General features: G+C 50.6%; 3 protein-coding genes across 9 annotated transcripts in view; 2 read left to right on the top strand and 1 right to left on the bottom strand.

Annotated features, from left to right (window-relative positions):
- The window catches only part of CDON (cell adhesion associated, oncogene regulated), a 97,410-nt gene extending 91,714 nt beyond the window's left edge, over positions 1-5,696 (top strand). For 6 of the 7 annotated variants that reach the window (XM_037505572.2, XM_037505570.2, XM_037505575.2 and 3 more), the window contains exon 20: positions 243-5,696. In XM_037505572.2, coding sequence (XP_037361469.1) covers positions 243-403 — 161 coding nt within the window. In that variant the 3' untranslated portion in view covers positions 404-5,696. The remainder of the gene's footprint in view (positions 1-242) is intronic. The other variant, XR_008551066.1, reaches the window with a different exon arrangement.
- Positions 5,117-19,382, bottom strand: VSIG10L2 (V-set and immunoglobulin domain containing 10 like 2). The gene is given in 17 exon segments (XM_037507902.1): positions 5,117-5,220; positions 5,371-5,417; positions 5,524-5,548; positions 5,803-5,928; positions 6,602-6,742; positions 6,745-6,897; positions 7,296-7,586; positions 8,753-9,013; positions 9,579-9,746; positions 9,749-9,826; positions 10,384-10,533; positions 10,536-10,655; positions 11,143-11,418; positions 11,650-11,935; positions 11,937-12,001; positions 13,284-13,380; positions 19,272-19,382. Coding segments are annotated over 17 exon segments (2,499 nt in total).
- LOC119239950 (carbonyl reductase [NADPH] 1-like) lies at positions 19,373-20,441 on the top strand. The gene has a single exon (XM_037504340.2). The coding sequence runs from the start codon at positions 19,381-19,383 to the stop codon at positions 20,212-20,214; it is 834 nt and encodes a 277-aa protein (XP_037360237.1). The 5' UTR covers positions 19,373-19,380; the 3' UTR covers positions 20,215-20,441.
- The last annotated feature ends 1,626 nt before the right edge of the window (positions 20,442-22,067 follow it).

The following is a 22,067-nucleotide window of genomic DNA, read 5'->3' as shown; positions in this document are numbered from 1 at the left end:
GGGGCATTTAAGGAGTTTGCTTTAACTGCCAATATAACTGTTCATGAGAGCTCAACTTTATTTTAGACCTTTTAAATCTACTGTCTCCCTCAAGTTTCCTAAACATAGCCTGGCTCTGCTTTTGCCCATGATTCCTTCTTTACTACTCAGAATAATGTTTTTGGACTATTTTGTAAAAATCAGCCTTTATCATTTCACAAGGCTCCCAAACCTTTGTTTTTGTTTTTGTTTTTCTTTTTCAGGCAACAGCTGTGTCCATTCAGAAACAGAGAACAAAATTCTAAGTTGGAATCCGCTTATTTTGCCACCTGTTTCAGAGGACTGTATTGAAAAGACAGCATGGTCTCCTGATCCTCCTTTAGACAGCCCTTCAGGGGTCCTTCAGCAACCCCAGGAAACCTGAGGATGTGCAAACAACTAGCCACATCCTACTTCAAGCCAGGAACTGCGCAGAAAGACCTGGGGATGGACTTTGTGAAGGACATTAATTCAAATCAGAGAAAATCATTATTTATTTTTTTGTAGTGGTGATGTCCTATGAATGTATCCTAAAATGTGTGCCCTTTTATATTATTTATGCCTTAAAAATTCCCTTCCCTATTCCTTCCTCCCCGATCAGTAGGAAGTGACCTACTTTTGCAGTTTTCAATCATCTAGAGAACAGTGGAATCAGAGGGTTTTCCAGGGACCTTGTTGGCAGTAAGAGCTCCCCTTGCAAGGACCAAGCTTGGTGGATCAGCTAAGAGGGAATTGTACAGGCTGTTCAGGTTTTCTGCTATCTTTCAATATTGTGTTAGTGGACGTTCTGAGAACAGTTAAAGTCAACCACAGTTGTAACCTGGTGTTTTAAATAGCAGATCTCCTATGAATTGTATGAGTGCCTTTCGCAAAAGTGATGGCTGACCTGTTGACTCACTGTCTGCACCTGAGTACAAGTGGTGTTCGGTTTTCTAGGCACTAATCCTAAGCAGCGTCCTGGACATGGTGAGGTTACAGTCTAGTTGGGTTATTAAGCTATGCAGGAAGGGACCAAGGCCAGAGAGAATGCTTTCAAACCCTACTTCTTTAAAGTGCATTCCTTTAGAAAGTGGTCACCATGGACTCTTCTATTTCTAAGAATAGGAGTAAAATAAGATGTTAAGGTGGCAACTTGAAAGAGAAAGATACATGTTTTCAGAAGACCAGGGAGGACTCCTTGGGCCTGTGTTGGCAGAAACTCTCCACTGGTGTAAGATTATGTTCATGGGGCTGTGTCACCCCAAATCATCGTCTTCTGACTCCCAGTAGGAGCAGTACCTGGAAGAGGTGCATGTCAGAAGAGATTTAATTTGAAGGGAGAGCTGTATGGTTTGACATTCCCCGGCATTTGTTCAGAACGTTGTCACTTGAAACAGTCACATGAAGCTTTGGTTAGCAGAGCTCATAAATCACAGTTACTGCTGCCTCTGAGTGACAAGGACATTTGCAGCTGCCTTGGCTTTTCTTCTCCACATCTTGAAAAAAAAAAGAAAAAAAAACACTAAGTGTGTTTAATAGCTTGAGTCAAGCTTTAGTGGATCACTGCTCTTTTTGGATTGTACATCCCTTTGGGAAAAGAAACAGAAAATGATTCTCTTTATGTCCATGGAGTAAGCAGTTCCAGCATACATAAAGAAATGTTACAGTTTCCCAGAAATCGCAGTGAAATAAACTAGAATACTATGTTAATCAACTTGCTATATAAATGCATCACTATTCCTTTACATATGTCTATATATTTTATAAATAGAACTGTTAGTGAAATGTGCTGTTTAGGCTGAGTCACTATGCAAGGGTTACTTCGAGTAGAAAGTAGTGAATATAATTTCATAGTCGGGTGTTAGGGATGCTCTAGAATCAAGTTCTACCTTCCAGACATCCTTGCCTGTAGTACCCTGGATTTATTCTTCATGTTGCTTAGATGCAATTAGCTTTGGAGGGGGATAGCTGCATCCCTTACTTCTGTGACTAGCAAAGGACAAAGTCCTAGTACACAGAACATGAAAATATACCCTGTGTTTGCCAATCATGTTACAGTGACGCTGTCACAAAGGGAGTTTAGAAAACTGGGGAGTAAATGTTTGTAGGCAGTCATTTTGATTCAGGAAACAGAGGTGTATTAGCATGAGCCTTAGGTCATAAACTGCTTTTATAAAGATTGAGTTTGAATATGGGATTTGTCCACTAGGAAGAGAAAATATCTCATTGTGGACTGCTTTTATTTATATTATTAGTAACGCTGTTTTAAGTGTTATTCCTTTTATTGTATTTTATTTATAAAAAATGCCTTTATATATTGAGATATATAAATATAAAGAGATAAATATATATATATATATATACATAAAATTGCCTTTATGTTTAGGAGCTATGAGTTGTTCTGAACTTCTGTGCCTGGCACAGTCAGAGAAACAGTGCGACCTGATGTCACTTCACAGGATGTAATGTCAGAGGATATAATGCAGTGCGGGCCATGGCACACACATTTGTAGAAGAACTTGATGTTCGTTACTTTACCCTCACGACAGATCTGCAAAGTTGGCGTTAGAGTCCCCAAGTAACACAGTGAGCCACAGAGCCTGAATTGGAACCCGATTCTTCTAGGGCTGTAATCTGGGCTCTCTCTGTGGTTCCGCACTGCTTTCCAGAAGCATTGTGGTTCATCCACTCTTTCGACAGAACCAGCCCAGTTTTGAATGCTCCTGCCCACCCCTGCTGTGTGATTGCTCTGAGGCTGGCTACAGCTAGGGAGGCTGCCCTCTGTCCTATGTGGGCAGCGCTCTATGCTTATTGCGTGGAGTCCACGTTTCTTCCGGTCACCCTCCACCCCTTACCGCCGCCCCCCAACCCCCACCAGGGAGGGAACTTGATCTTCTCTTGGCTTAGTAAGCATGTAATCGGTCAGGCCTTGTCATGTTCCTTCTCTTAGAATTCTCTGTAATTCTTTGTTTTAGCATTGAACTTGCCCTGCGCCTGTGATCTCATTTCACTATTTCCTTTTTGGTGATGCACTGATAGTCTGGTGATAGATGCGGTACACGATGTAACTTAAATTGCAACGCTTTAAACCTTTTGAGTGGTCTTTTGAAAAGCATTTCATCCTGGGTTTTGTTTCGGTTGAATGAGTCTGTGAAGACCAGTGCATCCATATTAGGCTGATGGCGTTGCAACAAACCTCATTCCAGCTGCAGGACCGCCAAGAAGTTGATTTCAGAACTGAACGTCACCTGTGTTGCTCTTTTAAAGCAATGACTTTGAGATGCATGTCTTTGTATCATATTGAAAAGTATGTTTTATTTTCCTTAAAGTTGTAATATTATGTTTGAAATTGTACATATTTTAAATGATGTAGCTTTGACAGGTTCTATTTGATTGATATGATTTTATATTAAAAGAGAATGCTGCTTCCTTGTAGAGTAGCATGTGAAGATGAAGATACCCATGTACTCCCTGTTTGTGTAAAGTGTGACGGGGGCCGGTGTTTGTCTGACTCTGAAATTCTTTGGAACCTCCTGTCATCCCTGAAAATCCCCTGTGCACACCCAAAAGCGAGTGATTTAATCTCTTCTATTCTGACTGCAGAAGTCCAGGCCCTGAAGGAACAGAGTCCAGAACAAGTGTTTTATGGAGAGCCTGGGAAATACCTGAGCCAAGGAGCTGTGTGGAAGCAGGCACACCCCCTTGGGGGAACTCACTCTCTATTCTTTGGCAGGAAGGAGGGTGGGAGAGAAGCATGAAGAGAACAGGGAGGACTGGTCCCTTCTGTCGTCTGTTTTTACCAACAACCTAGAGCAATGTGTGTATCAACTCCAGGGATAGCCTCCCCAAGGAGCAGCTTTCGCTTGCCCTAAAAAAGTCTGTCTGGGCTGCTTTGACAAGAAAGCCGATGGGATCTTAGGCATTGGGTGTGGCCATTTTGTATTTTATTCTCCATATTTAAGTAAGCGTTTCTTAAACCTGAGCCCCAGTCCTAAGAGCTTTGACGGAATTTGAGACCCCTTTTCAAATAAAGTCTAAATCTGTGAGAACCTAAGAAACAACTTAAGTTTCTGTCAGTTTTCCATCTCCTTTCAGGCGCCACTTCCTTATTCCTGGCAAGCTCATCCCTTGGCTCTCCTGCTGTTTCTTCTCATCTCAGTTCCCCGTGGGGGCAGCTCCGAGTCCTGACTCTTGGAGCCGGTTGAACAAGCATTCGTTTGTTTCACCCGGGCTTCAGACACACTTGGAGCCAGTGAGTCATGCTGGCAGGGGCTGGACTGCGACTTTGAAACAGCCCCCGTCCCCTGCCATCCAGCTCCCCCAGGCCTGGTGACAGGAAGTTGCATCGGTAAAGCTCCGGCTCTGTCTTCCTGGCACGGACTCTGGGAGCCTAGTGCACGCTGTCCCTTGACTGCTGCAGACCCCATGATCTTCCCCACCCACAGGTAAGGGGAAAACAGACCCTGGGGTCAACACCTAAGGCTGCTGCCAACACTGATTAAGCTCCTCTAATAGAAGCTTGCGCTCTCGGGGAAGGACTTTGAGATTTGGAAAATAACTAGAAAAGCATCTTACTTGCTACAGTTGAGTGAAGGGAACATGCCTACATGACCCGTCTCTCATGCCCTCACTTTCTCTCACTAGGAAAACCTGGGATCCAGCTGAACCTGGGATCAGCCTCTCCCGTGGGAGCTGCAATTGAAATAACTCTCTACTCCTCTGTCTCTGGTGAATCCTCTCACCCTCTTGCACATCTGGCCTGTACCCTGTTCTAGTATAAATAAATAAATCTTAAAAAAAAAAAAAAATAACCCTCTACTGTGAGAGCATCAAGGATGATTTATAATTTATTCAGGTGTTGCTCAATTCACAAACTCAGTCTGGAAGCATCAGACACCACGGATTTCACTCCAGCTCGTCCTTCCACCTGTCTTCACAAGCTGGGCCAGGTCTTCTTTTGTGACCAGGTCACAGAAGCACTGCAGCTGAACCTGACACTGTAGGGTATTCATTGAGGAAGGGGTAATTGGTATCTTAACTACCTTGGTTTTAAGTCCTCTTCGGGCCTAAGGGGTGTTCCCCACCTGTCTTCCCTATGCTTATCTTCTCTTGGGGGACCTCATGGCGTCGCAGACACTGGGATGGTGACATTTACAGGCATGTCCATGGAGTCTTGAGTAGGACCTGAACCATGGGTGGTGGGGAGTGTTTCAGTGCCTACAGAGAGCAGACATGATTAAAGGAATGGTAGATGTTTGGGGGTGTCCCAGGTTGTTCCCAGGGGACAAGAGAGAATGAAAATCACACATGAAACTCGGGACTGCTTTCTTTTCCCTGAGTGTATCTTTGAGCTCAAATCCTGCTATCGTGCCTGTGCGCCAGGGTCTTCCCTTGAACCTCTTTCTTGGTGACTTTGCTCCCTGAGGCTGAAGTGAGAGTCAAGTGAGTGACAACCACACTTCCCCAAACTTCCTTGCCACTCAGAAAACAGTTGTGACCCCCCAGGATGATGGGTTCCACACTCACGTGGGAATAAGCAATTGACCAAGACCTGCAGGGAGTAAAGGAAACCATAAATTGAGGAATCTGGCATAGACCCCAGGAGAGTAACCCTTTCTTTTCCCATGGGCAGATGGCCCGGATGCCTGAAGTTGGGGGTTGGTGCACCAAAGGACATCTAGCACTGGGGAGAGGCCACAGAATCCTAGCAGAGCCAAGAATCTTGGCCCTGGGAGCTTTACATCCTTGGGCTCGGTCTACTGGCCACAGTATGGGGTGAACCCCACCCTCCTGCCTCCCACTCACAGGGGAAAGTCTCCGGGTGCCGGGCCGCATACTGGAACACCAGGAGAGAGGCCACCATTGCCACCACCATTCCTGTGCCTGCTGCACCCAGCACTGCTGGGTAGGCACTGAATGGGGGGGGGTCCACTAGGAGGGGAGAGTGCTATTGCATGGGACAAGTTTAGAACCACAGCTGAACTTGGCAACTGTGGCTCCTAAGGCACCAAGCAGACAATGCCCTGCTCACCCAGTGCCCCCTGCCTCTGCACAAGCGATGAAGAGGAAGGCCTGACTGACCCAGAGGATCTGGAAACCAAGTATCTCCCAAGGAGAAGTGCATTGCCTGCTGGTGCTCTTGGGGTTTCAAATCCCCTGCCAAGATCCTTATTTCTGGCACAGAGGCAGCAGGCTAGTTATCTTGGCAGCTTGGGGCAGAAGGGAAGGATGTCATAAAATAAGGAATTCCCAGGATGGAGCAAGAGCAAGCAAGAAACTGAGAGGCCACCTACGCCCCGGAGGGAAAGGGAGACTGAGGCACAGAGTTGGGCTCCTACCCTTATTATATCACCAGCACCCTGGGCCTCCTTCCTCACTCCTTCTTAATCAAGTGGGACTCTGCCTTGACCCCCACGCTCAGGGCCTCTGGAGCTTCCTGGGGGGGAATGGAAAAGATGTCAGAAGAGATGCCCGAGGACCTGGCGGAGTAGAGGACAGGCTAGGTATGAAGAAGTTCAGTGGAAAAGAATTGAGGGAAGAGAAGGAAGATGAGCCAGGCTTCAGTTTTGTGGAGAAAATGTGAGTCCCTCTGTGGGGCTGAAACCTGGTATCTTCACCTCAGACGGATGTCCAGCCGTGTGGTGATTCAGAGCCAGGACCTGGAAGGCATAGAGGACCCCTGGGTCCAAGCCACCCAGTCGCCGGCCCCTGCTCTCTGGCTCAATGCCACTGGCTGCCGTCCCTAGGTCCCTGCTCCTGGGGCCGGGACCCCACTCCTTTGCTGCACCAGAAAGCCAGTCAGGTTCTCGGGGCCCTCAGTGACCCAGTGTAGCTGCACCTCCCTCCGGTGTCTCCCATAGATCAGGCGTCGGATGGTGACATTGAGAGGAGATGGATATCCTTGGGGTGAGGTGGAGAAGCACATAGGCACTCGTACCTGCAACCACGGATGTCTGTGCATGTCTGTGAATGTCCAGTGGGGTGAGAGCATGGTGTGAAGAAGCACCAGATAGATTTATAGACTCGTTCAGTCTTTTCAGTCTCGGCCTGTGTAACCTGAGACTTAGCTTCAGAGCCTCAGTTTCCTCCATCTAGAAGCTGAGGGAATGATTCTCCTGGTCACATGGATCCTGCTGGCCTGTCCTCCTGTTCTTGCTCCCAGGCCCACTGAGGGTTGTGCTCTTGAGGGCCTGCCTGTTCCTGAGGGAGCTAATGTGTCCATGTTTTGGAGCAGGTGCCTTTTGACCTAAAGTTCCCCTTCCCCCTCGCCACACAAGCACACACAAGCCCTCACTCACTCAGCACCTCCAGCAGGACACTCCTCTGGCTGCTGCCCACGGCGTTGCGGCCCACGGACCAGTAGGTGCCCCCATGGCGAGCTGGGTCAGCGGGCTGGACATGCAGGCGGAGCTGGGGCCCTTCGCTGTGCAGCGTGAATCCGGAAGCACCTGGTTCCACCTGCTGTTGCTGGGGTCCCAGCCAGAGGAGCTGGGCAGGTGGTGTGCCCCACAGAAGGGCACACCCCAGCCAGGCCTCGCCCCCCTCCAGCACTGACAGCTGGTGCTCAGCCACCACCAGCTGCGGAGCTTCTGTAGGGACAGAGAGGGTGAGGCAGAGGATGTGCCCCAAGTCCAGGTTAGAAGGAAGGCCTGGAGTAGGGTGCTGGCCAGGGGTGGAGGGGTAGGGAGTGGAGAGGACACTGGGCCTCCCTTTTAGGTTCCCAATTCCTGTCAGAATCTTCTTCAAGGTTTATGAGAATGGCGGCGTTCCTGCAGGTCTCGCCCACTGCACCCCAGGCTTGGCTTCTGTGGGTGGGCCCCTGCCTTGCTCACCGCTGCCTTAACTCCCTCCCCCTCCTAGTGTTAGGCTGAGACAGACTCCTGAAGACCCAGAGTTTCAGGTGTCAATGAATCTCCTATGAAGGAATTAATATCAGGCCCTAAGACTGAGTAATAAGGAAGGGGGTATTTGGGATTGAGGACCAACTTAGAACCCCAAAACATGCTAATCACCCAGTCTTTGGAAACCAAGATGAAAATCGTGTTGTGAAAATGGTCATATGTGACGGCTCCTGTTTGCTTTTCTCATATTTTTTTCTGTGAGATCTAATTCTTTTTTCTTGAGCTGGTAATAAATAGGATTGACAGGACCAGAGAAAGACAGAGAAAGAAACCAGAGCAAAAACAAATAGAGGGAGTGAGAGAGGGGAAGAGACCCCAGGCACCTGAAACATGAATGCAAGTCAAGAATATAATCAGGGGCCTCAAGCTGAGGCAAATGAGGGAGACTCTGAATCCCTCAACAGGCCACGTGTGTCCCTCCCTCCCCCCACCCCCTGAGTACTTGAACTGTGGCCCAGCCACCTTGAAATATGCTGTATATACAACTATAAAGACTCACCCGAGATTTTGCAGACAGAATAATAAAAAGTCTCAATGATACATCATTACATGTTGAAATAATAATATATTGGATATGTCAAGTTAAATATTTCACCTGTTTCTTTTTACTTTTATTAATGTGGTTACTAGAACATTCAAAATTATATATAGAAAATTTTAAATTATATATAAGTCTAGACCAAGATCCCTTATATTATGGAGCAAAAAAAATTGAGTCCCTGGGAAGGACAGGACTATTTCTTGACTCCCTTTGCAGCCCAGCACATTCCCCACCCACGCCCACCCCCAGCCTCTCATCCTGACTCCCAAGGGCTGCTTCTCCCACCCAGCTCTAGAACTCAGTCGCCACTCACCCAGCTGGAGCTGGCAGTGGGGAGCAGGGGTCCTGAGTGTTTGGGAGCCCCAGCATGTGAACTCTCTGCCCGCCAGCTCTTCCTAGACCCACAGGAGGTGGACAGCCAGCGAGGAGCTACTGACACCCAGAGGCTGCTGCTCCCCATCCAGCCAGTTCAGCACGGCAGGGGGCTCGCCTCCTGGCCACTCACAGCTCAGCATGATGAACTGGCCTTCCACTGTGGCTGTGGCCCAGCAGGTGGGGCTCCTGAAGGGCTCCCCTGGATAGGGAATAATGGCTCAGGAAGGCCCAACAGTAGGAGGCAGACTTGACAGACCTACCCCATCCCTCCCTCCTTCAGTTAGTTCATTCCTCCATTTACCCAGTCACTCATTTATTTGTTCCTTCATCAAGGATGGAGGCTAAGCACGGGCCAGGGAAATAATGGGACAGATGCCAAACAAGCAATTACAACATAATGTGATGCCTACTAAAGTAAAAGTAGAAAGAGAACCTCTCTAGGAGGTTCTGCAGACAGGAGAAAGACTGCAGACAGGACGACATTTGAATTTGGTCTTCAGAGATGGGTAGGAGCTTGAGAGGTAGGTAAGAACCTGCTGGCTCTAGAGACTGGGAGATCATTGCAAGAGTGTCAGAGGCTCGACAGGACGACAGGCACAGTGGATGGTGATCAGGGCTGGGGTGAAAGGAACTGGTACCTCCTGTTACATGCAAGTCTTAGAATTGGCTGCCTTAAGATCCACTCCAGATACCAGAGTCCCTCCAGGCCTCTCCCCTCACCCCTACCCACTCCTCTGCCTGGAATGTTCCCCGTGTCCACTCACACAGCTTGACCCTGCAGAGTGCCAGCAGTGCCAGGGCTGGGTGCTGGCCAGTGCAGGTGAAGACGTTGTTGTTGGGGCGCTGGGAGGAGGCAGGACTCCAGGTGACATTGCTGAAGGCAGTTGGGCCAGGTTCCTGGGGCCCTTCCCACTGCAGCTGCACAGCTGGAAGCCCCCAGGCCATGCGCAGGTCAAAGTCACAGCCCCAAGGGTGGGGAGCACAGCACAGGAGGGCTGCCCCTCAGGGGGATCTGGGTGGAGAGGAAGGGTGGGGTTGATGCAGGCGCAAGTGCCAGATGGGAGGCCTGGATGTGGAGGAGTCATAGGCAAGGTAGGGAAGTCAGAAGTAGGTGAGCAGAGAAAAACTGATCCCTCTGATGAGCTGGTGGAGAAAAGGCTAAGCTCTCACATCAAGGGGTAAGGGTTGGGGTGAGTTTGAGTGGGGGCAGGGAGTTCAGAGTCCTGTAGGAACCCCAGAGGCCCTGTGGAAACCCCCACCTCTTATTTTCTTCTTTGCCTCTGGGCGCTTTGCCTAATGCCATCATTTTACCTTTCTCTGTGCCTCAGTTCATCCTCTGTGGGAATAATAACAGGGACAAGGGGCTTCCCTCCCCCAGCCCCTTCCTATGGTTCTCTTAGCCTCTTCCCTCTCCCCCTTCCATTGATAGTGCTCTGCAGCTCCGTTTGTTTTCCCAGATCTTCCTCCATCACCCTCAATTTCTGTACCACTTTTCACAGGGCACCTGGGGTCAGCCAGAGCCAGAGCTTGGGTGGCCCCAGCTGTGGGTAGCCCTGACCACACACTCACAGTAGATGGTGAGCTGGACAGTGGCCTGCATGCGGGTGTCCAAGTGGCTGTTGTGGGCCAGGCAGGTGTACAGACCTGTGTGGGCTCGGCCAGTGCTGGTGATGATGTAAGTAGGTTCAATGTGGACCTGAGTGTGGTCATGGAGCCACAGTGACTAGGGGGGGTGGATACAGCCAGGCAGCTCAGGGTCACCTCTTCTCTCTCAGTGGCCCAAAAACCCTCCTCGGAGAAGCCCAGGGGCTCCACAGTGACCACAGGTTTTTCTGGATCATCTAGAGAGCAAGAAAGTTCTGTCATACCCACTAATCTTCACTCCCTCATTCATTCACATAAGCATCTCTGAATCTCCTTATATCTGAAGAGCATGTATTATGCACCAACTGTGTCAGTCACTGTGCTAGACCCCCAAGGAAGGAACTCAGAGTCTAGGGGCCACAGGCACAGTCTAGTGTGGGGATCTGGGGTCTACTGAGGGGAGCACCCTGGGCTATGGGAGCTCAGGAGTGCATCTTGATCCTACTAGGCTCCCGGGAGGGACTGGTAGGTTGGCCTGAGGTAGGGGGATGAACGGTGTTGGCTTGGCAAAAGAGAGTAGGGTGCCTCCCTCTCCCATTTGCCTGGGATTGAGGAGTTTCTCTATATGGGACAGTTGCCCTTCTACACTGGAGAGGGAAGAAAACATGTGGGAAGATGCCCTGAGAGTGTCTGGGTAGGTGGGCTCCTGACCCCCTCACTCCCACCCACACCAGCACGACTCACAGATGACATCCAAGAAGACTTGGTCACTGCTCAGCTGGTTGACAGCGTTGTGGGCACTGCACATGTACCAGCCCAGGTGCGTCCGGTTGACTGGACCCAAGTGGAGCAGCGACTTAGTGACCCCCACCAGGGCCTCCCCAGCTCCTTGGGCTGGCTGATGCTGCCAGGCAAAGGTCACCGGCTCTGTGCCCTCCCTCACAGCACATGTGGCTACCAGGTTGCTTCCCTCCTCCGGAGATGGGGCACTCGGCCTCACCTGAGGCTTCGATACAGGCACTGGCCAGAGGAAGGAGAGGAACTCTGTTTGATATCACAGCCCCAGGCTGGGTCTGCCTGTGTCTAGTCACCCAGCCTTTGCTAGCTGGGGGTTTTCTTGCCTATCCCAGGTTTCCCCCGCTCCCTGGAGGTTGGGCCCAGCAGAGGAAATGCAAAGCACATGCAGGTAGATGCAAAGCTGCATGCAAAGCAGCTCACGTCAGCCTAGCTAGGCTTTGAGTAGGCCCTCACCCAGGATGGCCAGTGTGAGGTAGGAATAGGTGGTATGGAGCTGGTCGCTGGTTGTGTGCAGGGTCTGGCACAAGAAGTGGCCACGGGCACCCTCCTGTAGCTCACACAGCACCAGGCTGCTGTTCTGCAGATGCACAGTCCCCAGAACTGAGGCCCCTGCCGCCACTTTGGACTCTGCTCTGCTGATGACCGCCAAAGGCTGGGGCACTAGTGAGCCCGGGGGGGTGAATCTCCAAAAGACCACCAGAGGGGCGGCCCAGGAGCCACAGGCCAGCTGTACACAAGCTGCCCCTTACTCCTTGGATGTATGCAGCCTCCTGCCCAGGGCCTGTGAGAGTAGAGTGCAGCTGGCCTGGGGAGAGAGCAGCAACGCCGGACATTTGGATGGTTCTGGGTTCTCCTCTCCTTCCTTCTGGTCTAGGGCTTTGGTTTATTGTTCAGGAGTTGGGACATGGGCAGTAAGTATTTGATAAGATAGCACAGTCCTTTTGGAGTTGATGGGCAAGAGACAGTTTCTCAGGCACCTACAGGTCTTGTCTGGATATCTGGGGTGGAGGGATTCTTGACTCAGAGCTCAGAAAATGGACCTGCGCAAGGGTTCCCAATAGCATCAGAACATTTGGAAAACTTGATAAAAATATAGATTTCTGGACCTCATCCCAAACTACTGAGTCAGAATCCCCAAAGGTCAGGGCCTGGGAATCTGTATTTAAACAAGCACCCAGATGTTAATAGGATCATAAGCCAGATCACAACCCCCAAGACTCTCACCCTAACCCTGACATCAGGATGTTGCCATTGTCACTGGCAATTCAGGTCCTGGACATCTCTGTGTGGGGGTCTTGGGGGGTTCCAGACCCTCTGTAGCAAAGGGAAGATGCAGCAGTTGCCATCAGCCCATCCACCATTTATCTGTCAACTGTTAGTGTGCAGCCCGCTCCATACCAGGCACCAGAGTTGTAGAGAAAAACATCCCAAGCTCATGGAGCTTTCAGTCTCTCAGACACTAAGTGGTCAGTGTGGGGTAAGGCTCAGGGCCTAGCATGGAACCCCAGCCTCTGCCCCTTTGGCCAGGATGCCACAACATGCTGAGAGCCTCAGCCAGTGTGGGCGAAAGTAAGTGCCCTAAGGGACAACCAAGCTGCAAGGTCATTCAGACGAGCTTCCATGCACTGCAGCCTCCATCATGCTAGGCCCCAGCCTGGACTCTTCATGGCATGGTCCAGTGGTTGTAACTGGAGCACATGCACATCGCTCGGAAGGGAGAAGTCACTTTGCCTAAAGCCACACGGAAGGCAGTGAGCTGGGGCTGGAGCTCTATCTAACCCCCACCTTGGTCTCTTCCCACAGCTCTCAGCTTCTCCAGAGAGAAGAGGAGACAGACGTGGAGGTAGAGGTGGGGGGAAAGGATCAAAGGTGACCGTCTGCTGTGGAACTGATCAGGAAGCAAAGCAGCTCGCTCAGCCCGGGTGCTTTCCCTCCCGTGGACACTGCATTGGCCAAGCTGCCAGCCCCTCTCCCCTAGACTCTCGGGACACTCTCCCAACTGCTCTCAGCACCCGAAAACCCTCTGGCTAGGAGGGGGCTTCCAGAACCCGGACCTGAGCTGTGCTCTGTCCTACGTGCTGCCCTACCTGACGCACAGCTGTCGCTCTGTGCTTGTTGGTCAATGTCCAGCAGATGAGCAAAGTCAACGGACACTGCTGGGTGGCTAGGCAAGTGCCGAAGGACCTGAAGAAGAAGGGGGAGAAGTAATGGGATGTGAAGGGGAACGGGTCACCTTGGGGTGGCTGAGCATCACTCACCCGAGGCCGCTGGAGGCAGAAGGCAGAAGTGAACAAGCAGCAGGAGGCCGGGCGGTCTGGACAGGACCTCCGGAGGCACCATGGCCCCATCTTCCAGGCAGCTGCTTGTCTGAGGCTCCCGCCTGACCTCCAGTTCCCTTCTCCTCAGAGCAAGGCACAGCCCTGGGAGGATGGGGGTCTGGCTCAGGTTGCCAATCTCAGCCCTCCTGACACCTCACCCCTGCTCTCCTGTTACCCTCACTGCCCCATTTATGAGTGAATTATTTACCAGGAGAATGCGCTCCATCCATAATGCAGAGTTGGGAGGGTGAGATGTGCTTGGGCAGACCCCAAGTTCCTGCATTTTCATTTTGATGATAGATGATTAGAGCCACTGAGCCTAGAGTTGAAAGGGCCCCTCACATCTAGTTCAAACACCCGCCCTGTGGGAGCCTCTGAGGGGTCAGGAAATTCCAAGCCTTCAAATGCCCTTCGTCCAGGCCTCTTCTGGTGGTGCAACAGTTGAGCGCTGGGCTGTGAAGCTGCCCACAGCCTCTGCAGTGCCGTTTCGATCCCCGGCCACCGGCGAGGGTCCCACATGATGCTCAAACCTCTCCTGCCGCGCCGCTGCTCCCCTCAGCAGTATATTTTGTCAGTCTGCCTGTTCTGTTCCCCACCCTGGCTCTGGTGAATCCTCTCACCCTCCCGCACTTCTGACTGTACCCAGTGCTTGTATAAATAAATCTTAAAAAATAAATAAATAAATGCCCTTCGTCCCCCCAGTGTTTTCCTTGCCTTTCGTGGGAGCGGCTGGCAGAGCCACGGAAGGAGCTCTGGAGTCGAACACAACTTCAGAGTTTAGGTTTGACAGACAAACTGAAACTTTAGGAAATTGTTGAACCCCTGTGAGCTTTAGTTTCATCACAGGTAAATGGGGGTAATGACAACTTCTTGTGAAGATACTGTGAATATTAAATGAGGAAAAATTATACTGGCATATGGGGAGGCTTCCTGCGTCCTGATAATATTTAATTCATGACATGGGTAAAGGTTACAGTTCATCAGCTTTTACATTTGTTTTTTATATACCTTTTTTGCATATGGGTGTTAAGATTCACACCTGCCTGTACGCATGCACACACACAGGCGCGCGCACGCAGACACACTTGCACGAACACTTGCACGCGGGAATGGTGCCCAACAGGTCGTAATGTGCCATTCAAGCTCTGTGCCAGGTTTCACCTACAAAGTCTGGCCTTTAGGACTGCACAGATGCAGCTTCCTTGCTACCTGGGGCTATTGACTCCCAGGGAGTTCTCTCTCCTGCTTTCAGCATATCCTGCTGCCCTGCCGTCTGTGCTTGACAGCCTGAGATGAGGTCAGTTTTCCATCCTCTGGTGGGTGATATCCCTAGACCCCAGTGAGATGGGATCTGGTGTCTGGAGTCAGGTTCACCAGGGCTTGGGCCTGAAAAGAGCTATCATAGCTGAGTGCCCGGCAGCTCCTCCTGGCCCAGAGAGGCTCACAGTGGGACACTTGGTCTCTCACTTGCCCTAGGACAGTGGCCACCCTCACCCAATTCAGGGCCAAAGCCCCTCCATGCCCTCCTTGTACACCCATTTCCCCCTAATTCAGCTTGCAGCAGAGTGGCAGCTTCCACGTCGTGGGCATGAACTGGGAATGTCTTGGAGCCTCCATTAGACATTCCTTTGGGCGCAACGACTGGCGATCTGGCATTGCAGCCCTTCTCAGGGTGGGAAGGCAGCAGCCTCTGTTTTAGAGAGAACACAAGAATTTAGGCAGCGGGAATCCAGAAACTTTTTAAAAGGCAGCTAGGGCCTGCAGCCAGGGTTTGTGCTGGGCCTATTGATCTATTCTGCTAGTGGATTAGCCCTTCCAGCCATTTCTCATTTGGACCACATGAGCATAGAAGATTTAGGAGGTGCTCCTCAACCCACTCTTTCTCCTTAGTAGGGAGACTCTGGAAAGGAGAATCGGGGTAGGAGATGTATTCCTTAGGATTCGCCAGAGAAAACAGAACCGATGGGATGTGTGTATATTTATAAAGAGATTTATTATAATGAATTGGCTCATTCAAGACCCAAGAAGAGCTGATGTTTCAGTTGAGTCCAGAGGTAGGAAAAGACCAAAGTCCCAGCTCAAAACCATCAAGCAGGAAATTCACTCTTATTTGGGGGTGGAACAGCATCAGTCTTTTTGTTCTAGTCAAGCCTTCAACTGATTGGATGAGGCCCAACCACACGAGGGAGGGTAGTCTGCTTTACTTAGCCCACCAATTCAATTACTCTCATCCAAAAACACTGGAATAATGTTTGACTAAATATCTGGGCACCCTGTGACCCAGTGAGGTGGACACATAAAATTAATCATCACAGAGGTGAAATGTATCCCCCTTCCTATGTAGGTCCTGGCTCAACCAGGCCAGGACCCCATGACAGAGCTGAAGCCCCTGTCTGAAAGCAAAGAGGAAGCATGGCTTGAATGAATAAGCAAGCCAAGGGCTCCTATCTCTGACATAGTTGGAGCTCAGGGGCCAGAAGAGACAGGTGAGGAGGGGTCCTTCCCTTTTGAGAGACAAGAGAATACAGTGGTCAGAATACAGCTTTGGCTGTTTACTGCTGTGTGACCTTAGCATGTTACTTATCCCCTCTGAGCTTTATTTTCATTCATATAATATCCTTGAGAAGAATTAGTGAGGAAGAATATAGCACCTGCCTATTAAAACTACTTACACTCCTTGACCTAAGGATTTTAAACTATTTAACAAACATTTCTGGAGCACCTATTAAGTGCAAGGCACTATGCTGTCTATGGTAAGGCATGTCCCTTTCCTTCAGGAGCATCTGCCAAGCCAGGGTAGCCTCATGTTTTGTTCCAGGCGTGCTCAGTATCTAGGCCCTAGGAAAGCAAGGCTGCAGACTCTCAGGTTGTGGTACTTCTCATCACCCCATCTTGCTCAGGTCCCATGTACCCCCCTGTCGCTGTAGAGCTTCCATCTACAGCCCAACTGGATCCCTAAGGCCCACCTCAACCCCTGCATTCATTGCTCTGGGAGATCTGGAGGGAGGGAGAGTTGATGGTGTGGACTCAGGAATAATGGGGAGGTCAACCTTGCTATGGGCTTTCAGCTAAACTCAGAAGCAGGGAGGTTAGGATGGACTTGAGAAGCTTGAGCTGTCATTTTGGAGAGCCAGGTTGAGGGCTCTGAGAGGCCCAGTGGCACCCCCATTGCAGCTCAGGAAACCCTTCTGCAGCCTCCTGGAGGCCCTTCATCCTATCCCATTGACCAACATCGGGCAGGCACAGTATGAGCACATGACCTTGGACCAGTGGCCTGCCCTCTCTCAGATTCCTGTCTTCACCTTTAAAATGTGAATGATAATAATGTCCTCTTTAGTAAGGAATGATAAAGTACAACACTTACATCAAGCACCTTGAAAGCACCCAGCACCCAGTACACAGTCAATAAATGTTCTTTCTTGCCTTCTTTCTCTTGAAGTTGAATGGAAATCTGTTCCCTGACACTTCTTTTTTTTTTAATGAATTTATTTTTTATTTATTTATACATGCACTGGGTACAGTCAGAAGTGTGGGAGGGTGAGAGAATTCACCAGAGCCAGAGCGGGGAGCAGAGCAGGCAGAAGGACCGAAGTACACTGCTGAGGGGAGCAGCGGGCGGCAGGAGAGGTCTGCGCGCCATGTGGGACCCTCCTCCGGTGGCCGGGGAGCGGCCGGGGATCGAACCGGCGCTGCAGAGACTGCGGGCAGCTTCGCAACCCAGAGCTCAACCGCTGTGCCACCGGGGAGGCCCATGTTCCCTGACACTTCTATCCTTAGGGTGGAGTTCTTCCATTGAAACTTTGCAAAATCACTCCAATTTCTCTTTCAGGTGACAGTCATCCAATATTTGAAAGAGCATGCCCAGCCCATCTCTTCTCTACCTACATAGCAAGAGCTCCCAGGTGTGCCAGGCACACACTCCCTGTGCCAGTGTCTGGCCACACTGTATGAATAGCTCAGAGTCTACCCATTCTTTCCCATGACTTGATTTCCCGCATTCCTCCCTGCCTTTGAACTCTCTCCAGTTTGTCCCCATCCACCTGAGGCTATTCACCTATGCTCATTCTGGACAGGCCAGAGGCCTTGGAACTGCTAAGTCCTTTCTCTCTGATAGACTCAAAATCATTCTGCCCTGATAAGAATTTCAAACGTTCTTCCATGTAGTTAACACATATGTCCTGGCCACTGTGCACCAGAAAATGTTCATGCTACTGCTCACCTGGGCACTTTCCCAGACCCCTGAGCAAGATAGGGTTGAACTTTGTGTTTTGAGAGGCAATGGCAGCTCCGTTGGTTTCCCCAGGTCTCTTTAATGTAGCTGCAACAAGATCCCGGGTTTCCTGCTGCTGCCTCACTTTCCAGAAACTTCTGCCACACTCTGAAAAATAGCACATCAGACTGTGACATTTGTTAAATTTGGGGCCTATTGATTCTTGTTCCTTTGTGGCCTCACACACATATCTCTGCTTCTCAGAATCAATCCGTAGGCCTTTCACGCTTGGGTTTAACCCATTCTCCAGTCTGTTGTGACCATTTTGAATCCTGAGGAGCAGAATGTGGAAGGATGGGTACAGCCGACCTGGAGTGGAGGAAGCAAAAGCTCCTGGAAATAAATGGCTTTTCCATATGTGTCCATGTGGGCCTTGCTGGAGGCCAAACCTAGGCCATTGGGGGCTCCAGCAGGAGATGAGCAGAGGGTTGGAGAGGAAATGGGATCCCGCTGTGTTCATGGCTGAGAGGAGGAGGGAGGGGCGAGAGGGACAAGGGCCTGGTAGGGGTCACTGCTTAGTCACTTTGTAAACTGTTCCTTGGAGACCAGAGAGGAAATGAGCGAGGCCCTAGATAGAGAGGTGAAGCAAGGAGGCTCTTCTCCCAAAACCAGATCTGGTGAAGAAAGAAGGGGAGGCAGGGAGGCAGAGGCCAAGGTAAAGAAGTTGAGGTTAGAGCCCCTTGGGCTGCAGTGAAGGAGCCTGGTTTCCTGCCTGCTCTGCCTGCTCACCCCGCCTTCCTGCAGAGGCTTCACTTTTCCAGGAGCAGCTCTGCAACCTGCCCTTTCTGGGCCACCTGGGGCAAAGCACTCTATCTCTCTGGGCCTCCATTTCCTGATCTGCTCAAAATGTGGTGCTAATGCCCACCAGACATTTCTGAGGGTTATAGTAAGAGCCAGATAAGTCAATGAGCAGGGGAGGACGGTGAAAAATTTAAGATTTATTTATTTATGCATACGAGAACTGGGGTACAGGCCAGAGGTGCAGGGGGTGAGAGGATTCACCAGAGACAGAGTGGGGAGCAGAACAGGCAGACTGACTGAAATATACTGCTGAGGGGAGCAGTGGGCAAGAAAGGAGAAATCTGCTGCACCATGTGGGTATCTCCCTGGCCTGCCAGGGATCGAACTCATGCTGCAGAGGCTGTGGATAACCCCTTGCAGAGTGCTGTGCTTAACCCCTTGTGCCACCAGGGAGGCCCAACAGTGAAAAATTTAAACCATTGCACAAAAATGGGGTGTGCAGAGAGTATATCTTAGAATCGCATCAGTGTTCCCCATTGCTCTCTAGCCAAGTGACCTGGAGCAATGTACGCACTCAATATCTGTTTTTCCGCAGAAAGGAGGCCAAATGTTTAATGCTTACAATTAGAACATTATCATTAATTTTGTTATGTGTAATAGTATCTTTAAGGTCATGTAAGACAATCTATTCATTTTTTCTTAATGGATATTAAAATATTCAGGGATGAGATGTGTCTTTAGTTTACTTTAAAATGCTGCTTCAAAAGTAAAGCAGATGAACCTGCGCCGCGGGACGGGCGGACTCGGGGGTCGGTTCCCGCGGCCTCGCCCTCCCGCCCGGCCCGCGCGCCCGCCATGGCGTCCTCCACGCGCGTGGCGCTGGTGACCGGCGCCAACAAGGGCATCGGCTTCGCCATCGCGCGCGCCCTGTGCCGCCAGTTCTCGGGGGACGTGGTGCTCACGGCGCGGGACGCGGCGCGGGGCCGGGCGGCCGTGCAGCAGCTCGAGGCCGAGGGCCTGCGCCCGCGCTTCCACCCGCTGGACATCGACGACCCGGGCAGCGTCCGCGCGCTGCGCGACTTCCTGCGCCGGGAGTACGGGGGCCTCGACGTGCTGGTCAACAACGCGGGCATCGCCTTCAAGGTGAATGATCCCACACCGTTCCACGTCCAAGCAGAGGTAACCATGAAAACAAACTTTTTTGGAACTAGAGATGTCAGCGCAGAACTGCTGCCCCTTATAAAGCCCCAAGGTAGGGTGGTGAACATATCCAGCATGGTGTCTCTCAGAGCCCTCAAAAACTGCAGCCCCGACCTGCAGCAGAAGTTCAGAAGTGAGACCATCACGGAGGAGGAGCTGGTGGCACTCATGAACAAGTTTGTGGAAGACACAAAGAATGGGGTGCACCAGAAGGAGGGCTGGCCTAACACTGCCTACGGCGTGTCCAAAATCGGGGTCACAGTCCTGTCCCGAATCCATGCCAGGAAACTGAGTGAGCAGAGGGGAGGAGACAAGATCCTTCTGAATGCCTGCTGCCCAGGGTGGGTGAGGACCGACATGGCTGGTCCCAAAGCCACCAAAAGTCCAGAAGAAGGAGCAGAGACCCCGGTCTACCTGGCCCTTCTGCCCTCAGACGCTGACCGGCCTCATGGACAGTTTGTCATGGAGAAGAAAGTTGAACAGTGGTGAGCTCAACTCAGCACCACCCATGGGCTCTTTTGTGCCTGTCCTGCTTTGGCCAAGCGGTCACTTAACAATCAAGCACATTCTTATGCAAAGAAATAATTGAGTTTCCCTGTGGGTACCCACTTCAAGTTGGCCCCTGAGTCCCTAAACACTTGTGATTTCTTCCGTGCTATGGAGAAAGAAAGTATATGGTGTAAATAACGAATGAACAATTGATGAATAAATCTATACAAATAAAAAAAAAAAAAAAAAAGTAAAGCAGATGAAGCTTTAGTCAGGTCTATAGTTCTTCATCACCTCAGAGATGTTTATGAGGTGGAGGCAGAGCCTGTTTATCACCCAGGCGAAAATTTCCCTATTTTTGTAAAAGTCTAAATTCACTAAAAAGTTGTGGTAGGCACTCTTGGTGGAAGGGGTGAGAGGGAGAAAGGAGTATACCTTTGAAGCAAAGTAGAGAGGGAGAGAGTTCCCTGAGTTTGGGGCCAGGCAGGCCCAGGACCCTCAGGGCAGAGAAGTGGAGAGCTGGCCTTGAGGTCTTGGACCTCCTGGGGGCTTGGCAATAAGAAGTTCAGTGGAATGGACTGGAGCGGTTAGAGGACTCTACTGTTTCTGGCACTTCCCAAGCCTCCCGGATTCCAGGGGTACTCTGAGAGGGACAGGGATCCTAGTTAAGGAGTCAACTTTGATTTTCATGAAATAAAGGATCTTTATCTACTCTTGCACATCTAAGTTTGTAAAGGAAGTTTCACACCTACTCTACTGTTCTTATAATCAGAGTTGCCATTTTTGTTACAAAGTAAACTGGAGCCTGGGCCTTAAGACCAGGTTTCTTTGTGGTTTGAATGCTGCTTTGCTGAGAGGAGTGCCCAGGAATGGTTAATGTTCCTCCCCATGTGAAGGTTCCAGACCTTCCAGCTCTCTGACTTTTCCCTGCTCCAGCTGGCAATGGGCTTCCACCCAACCTGCAGTAACCATGTTAGGCGAGCTTTCTATGGCTGAGAGCCTGCTTGGAGAACTCAGCCTTGGCTGTAGCGGGCCTCTGGGACTATAGGCCCAGCACTTGAAGTCTGTGGAGAAACCAGAGCCCCAGGGAAACCTGTTATCTCTTACTCTTCAGGCCTGATCCTCCTCCTCCTTCCAAGTGCCCACCTCCCCCACCCCACCCCCAACTCCCCAACCCAGTGAGATTCTCCAAGTGAGATTCTCCAGTGAGATTCTCCAAGATTCTCTGGCTGGGGAACTGGAAGGAGTAGGGAGTTTCCAGAATGTCTCCATAGAGCTTCAGGGAGAGGCTTGGCAACTGGAAATTGTCAGCCGTTTCCTTGGCGACCAGCAGCCAAATAATTCTGGGAATGGAGGAGGGAGGGAGTTCTCTGCCCAAGGCCAAGAGCAGTAGCCCTCACAGCCCAGAAAACTTTAGTTTCTCATTACCTGAGTTAGTTGGGGTCCTGTCAAGAGACAGAAACCACACCACTCAGCTGAAAAGGGAAAATTTAATATAAGGAATTGATAACTAGGGATAAAGTTGCTAGTGAGATAATGAAAGGATGATAAGAGAAAGCTGGGGTATCATGGAGGCTGCAACGGCAGCTACAGTGCCCAGGCCTGGGGAAACCAAAGGATGTAGTTAGAATGACTAAATCATAGACATTCTGAGAGGCCACAGAGGCTGGGACCTAGACTTCTGAAGAAGGGGTACCAGTCAGCAGGTATTGGGGTCCTTGTGTTAGGGGGTATGGGTGGGTGGTGGGAGATGAAGCGGCAAGTGTTAGAAAACTACAAACTGGGTTTAGCTGCTGCTTCAAGATGGGTTCAATGCACTGGGGTGAAGAAATGTTGGGGTGACAGGGAGCAAT

The sequence above is a fragment of the Talpa occidentalis genome, unplaced genomic scaffold (assembly GCF_014898055.3).
Source record: "Talpa occidentalis isolate TD23 unplaced genomic scaffold, MPIMG_talOcc4v2.1 talOcc4.12, whole genome shotgun sequence".
Lineage (NCBI taxonomy): Eukaryota > Metazoa > Chordata > Mammalia > Eulipotyphla > Talpidae > Talpa > Talpa occidentalis.
The sequence above is the reverse complement of the archived record's forward strand: the minus strand, read 5'-3'. Positions and strand labels throughout refer to the sequence as shown.

Excerpts from the sequence above, each read along its gene's own strand:
- LOC119239950 (XM_037504340.2), top strand. The coding sequence starts at position 19,381 with ATGGCGTCCTCCACGCGCGTGGCGCTGGTGACCGGCGCCAACAAGGGC.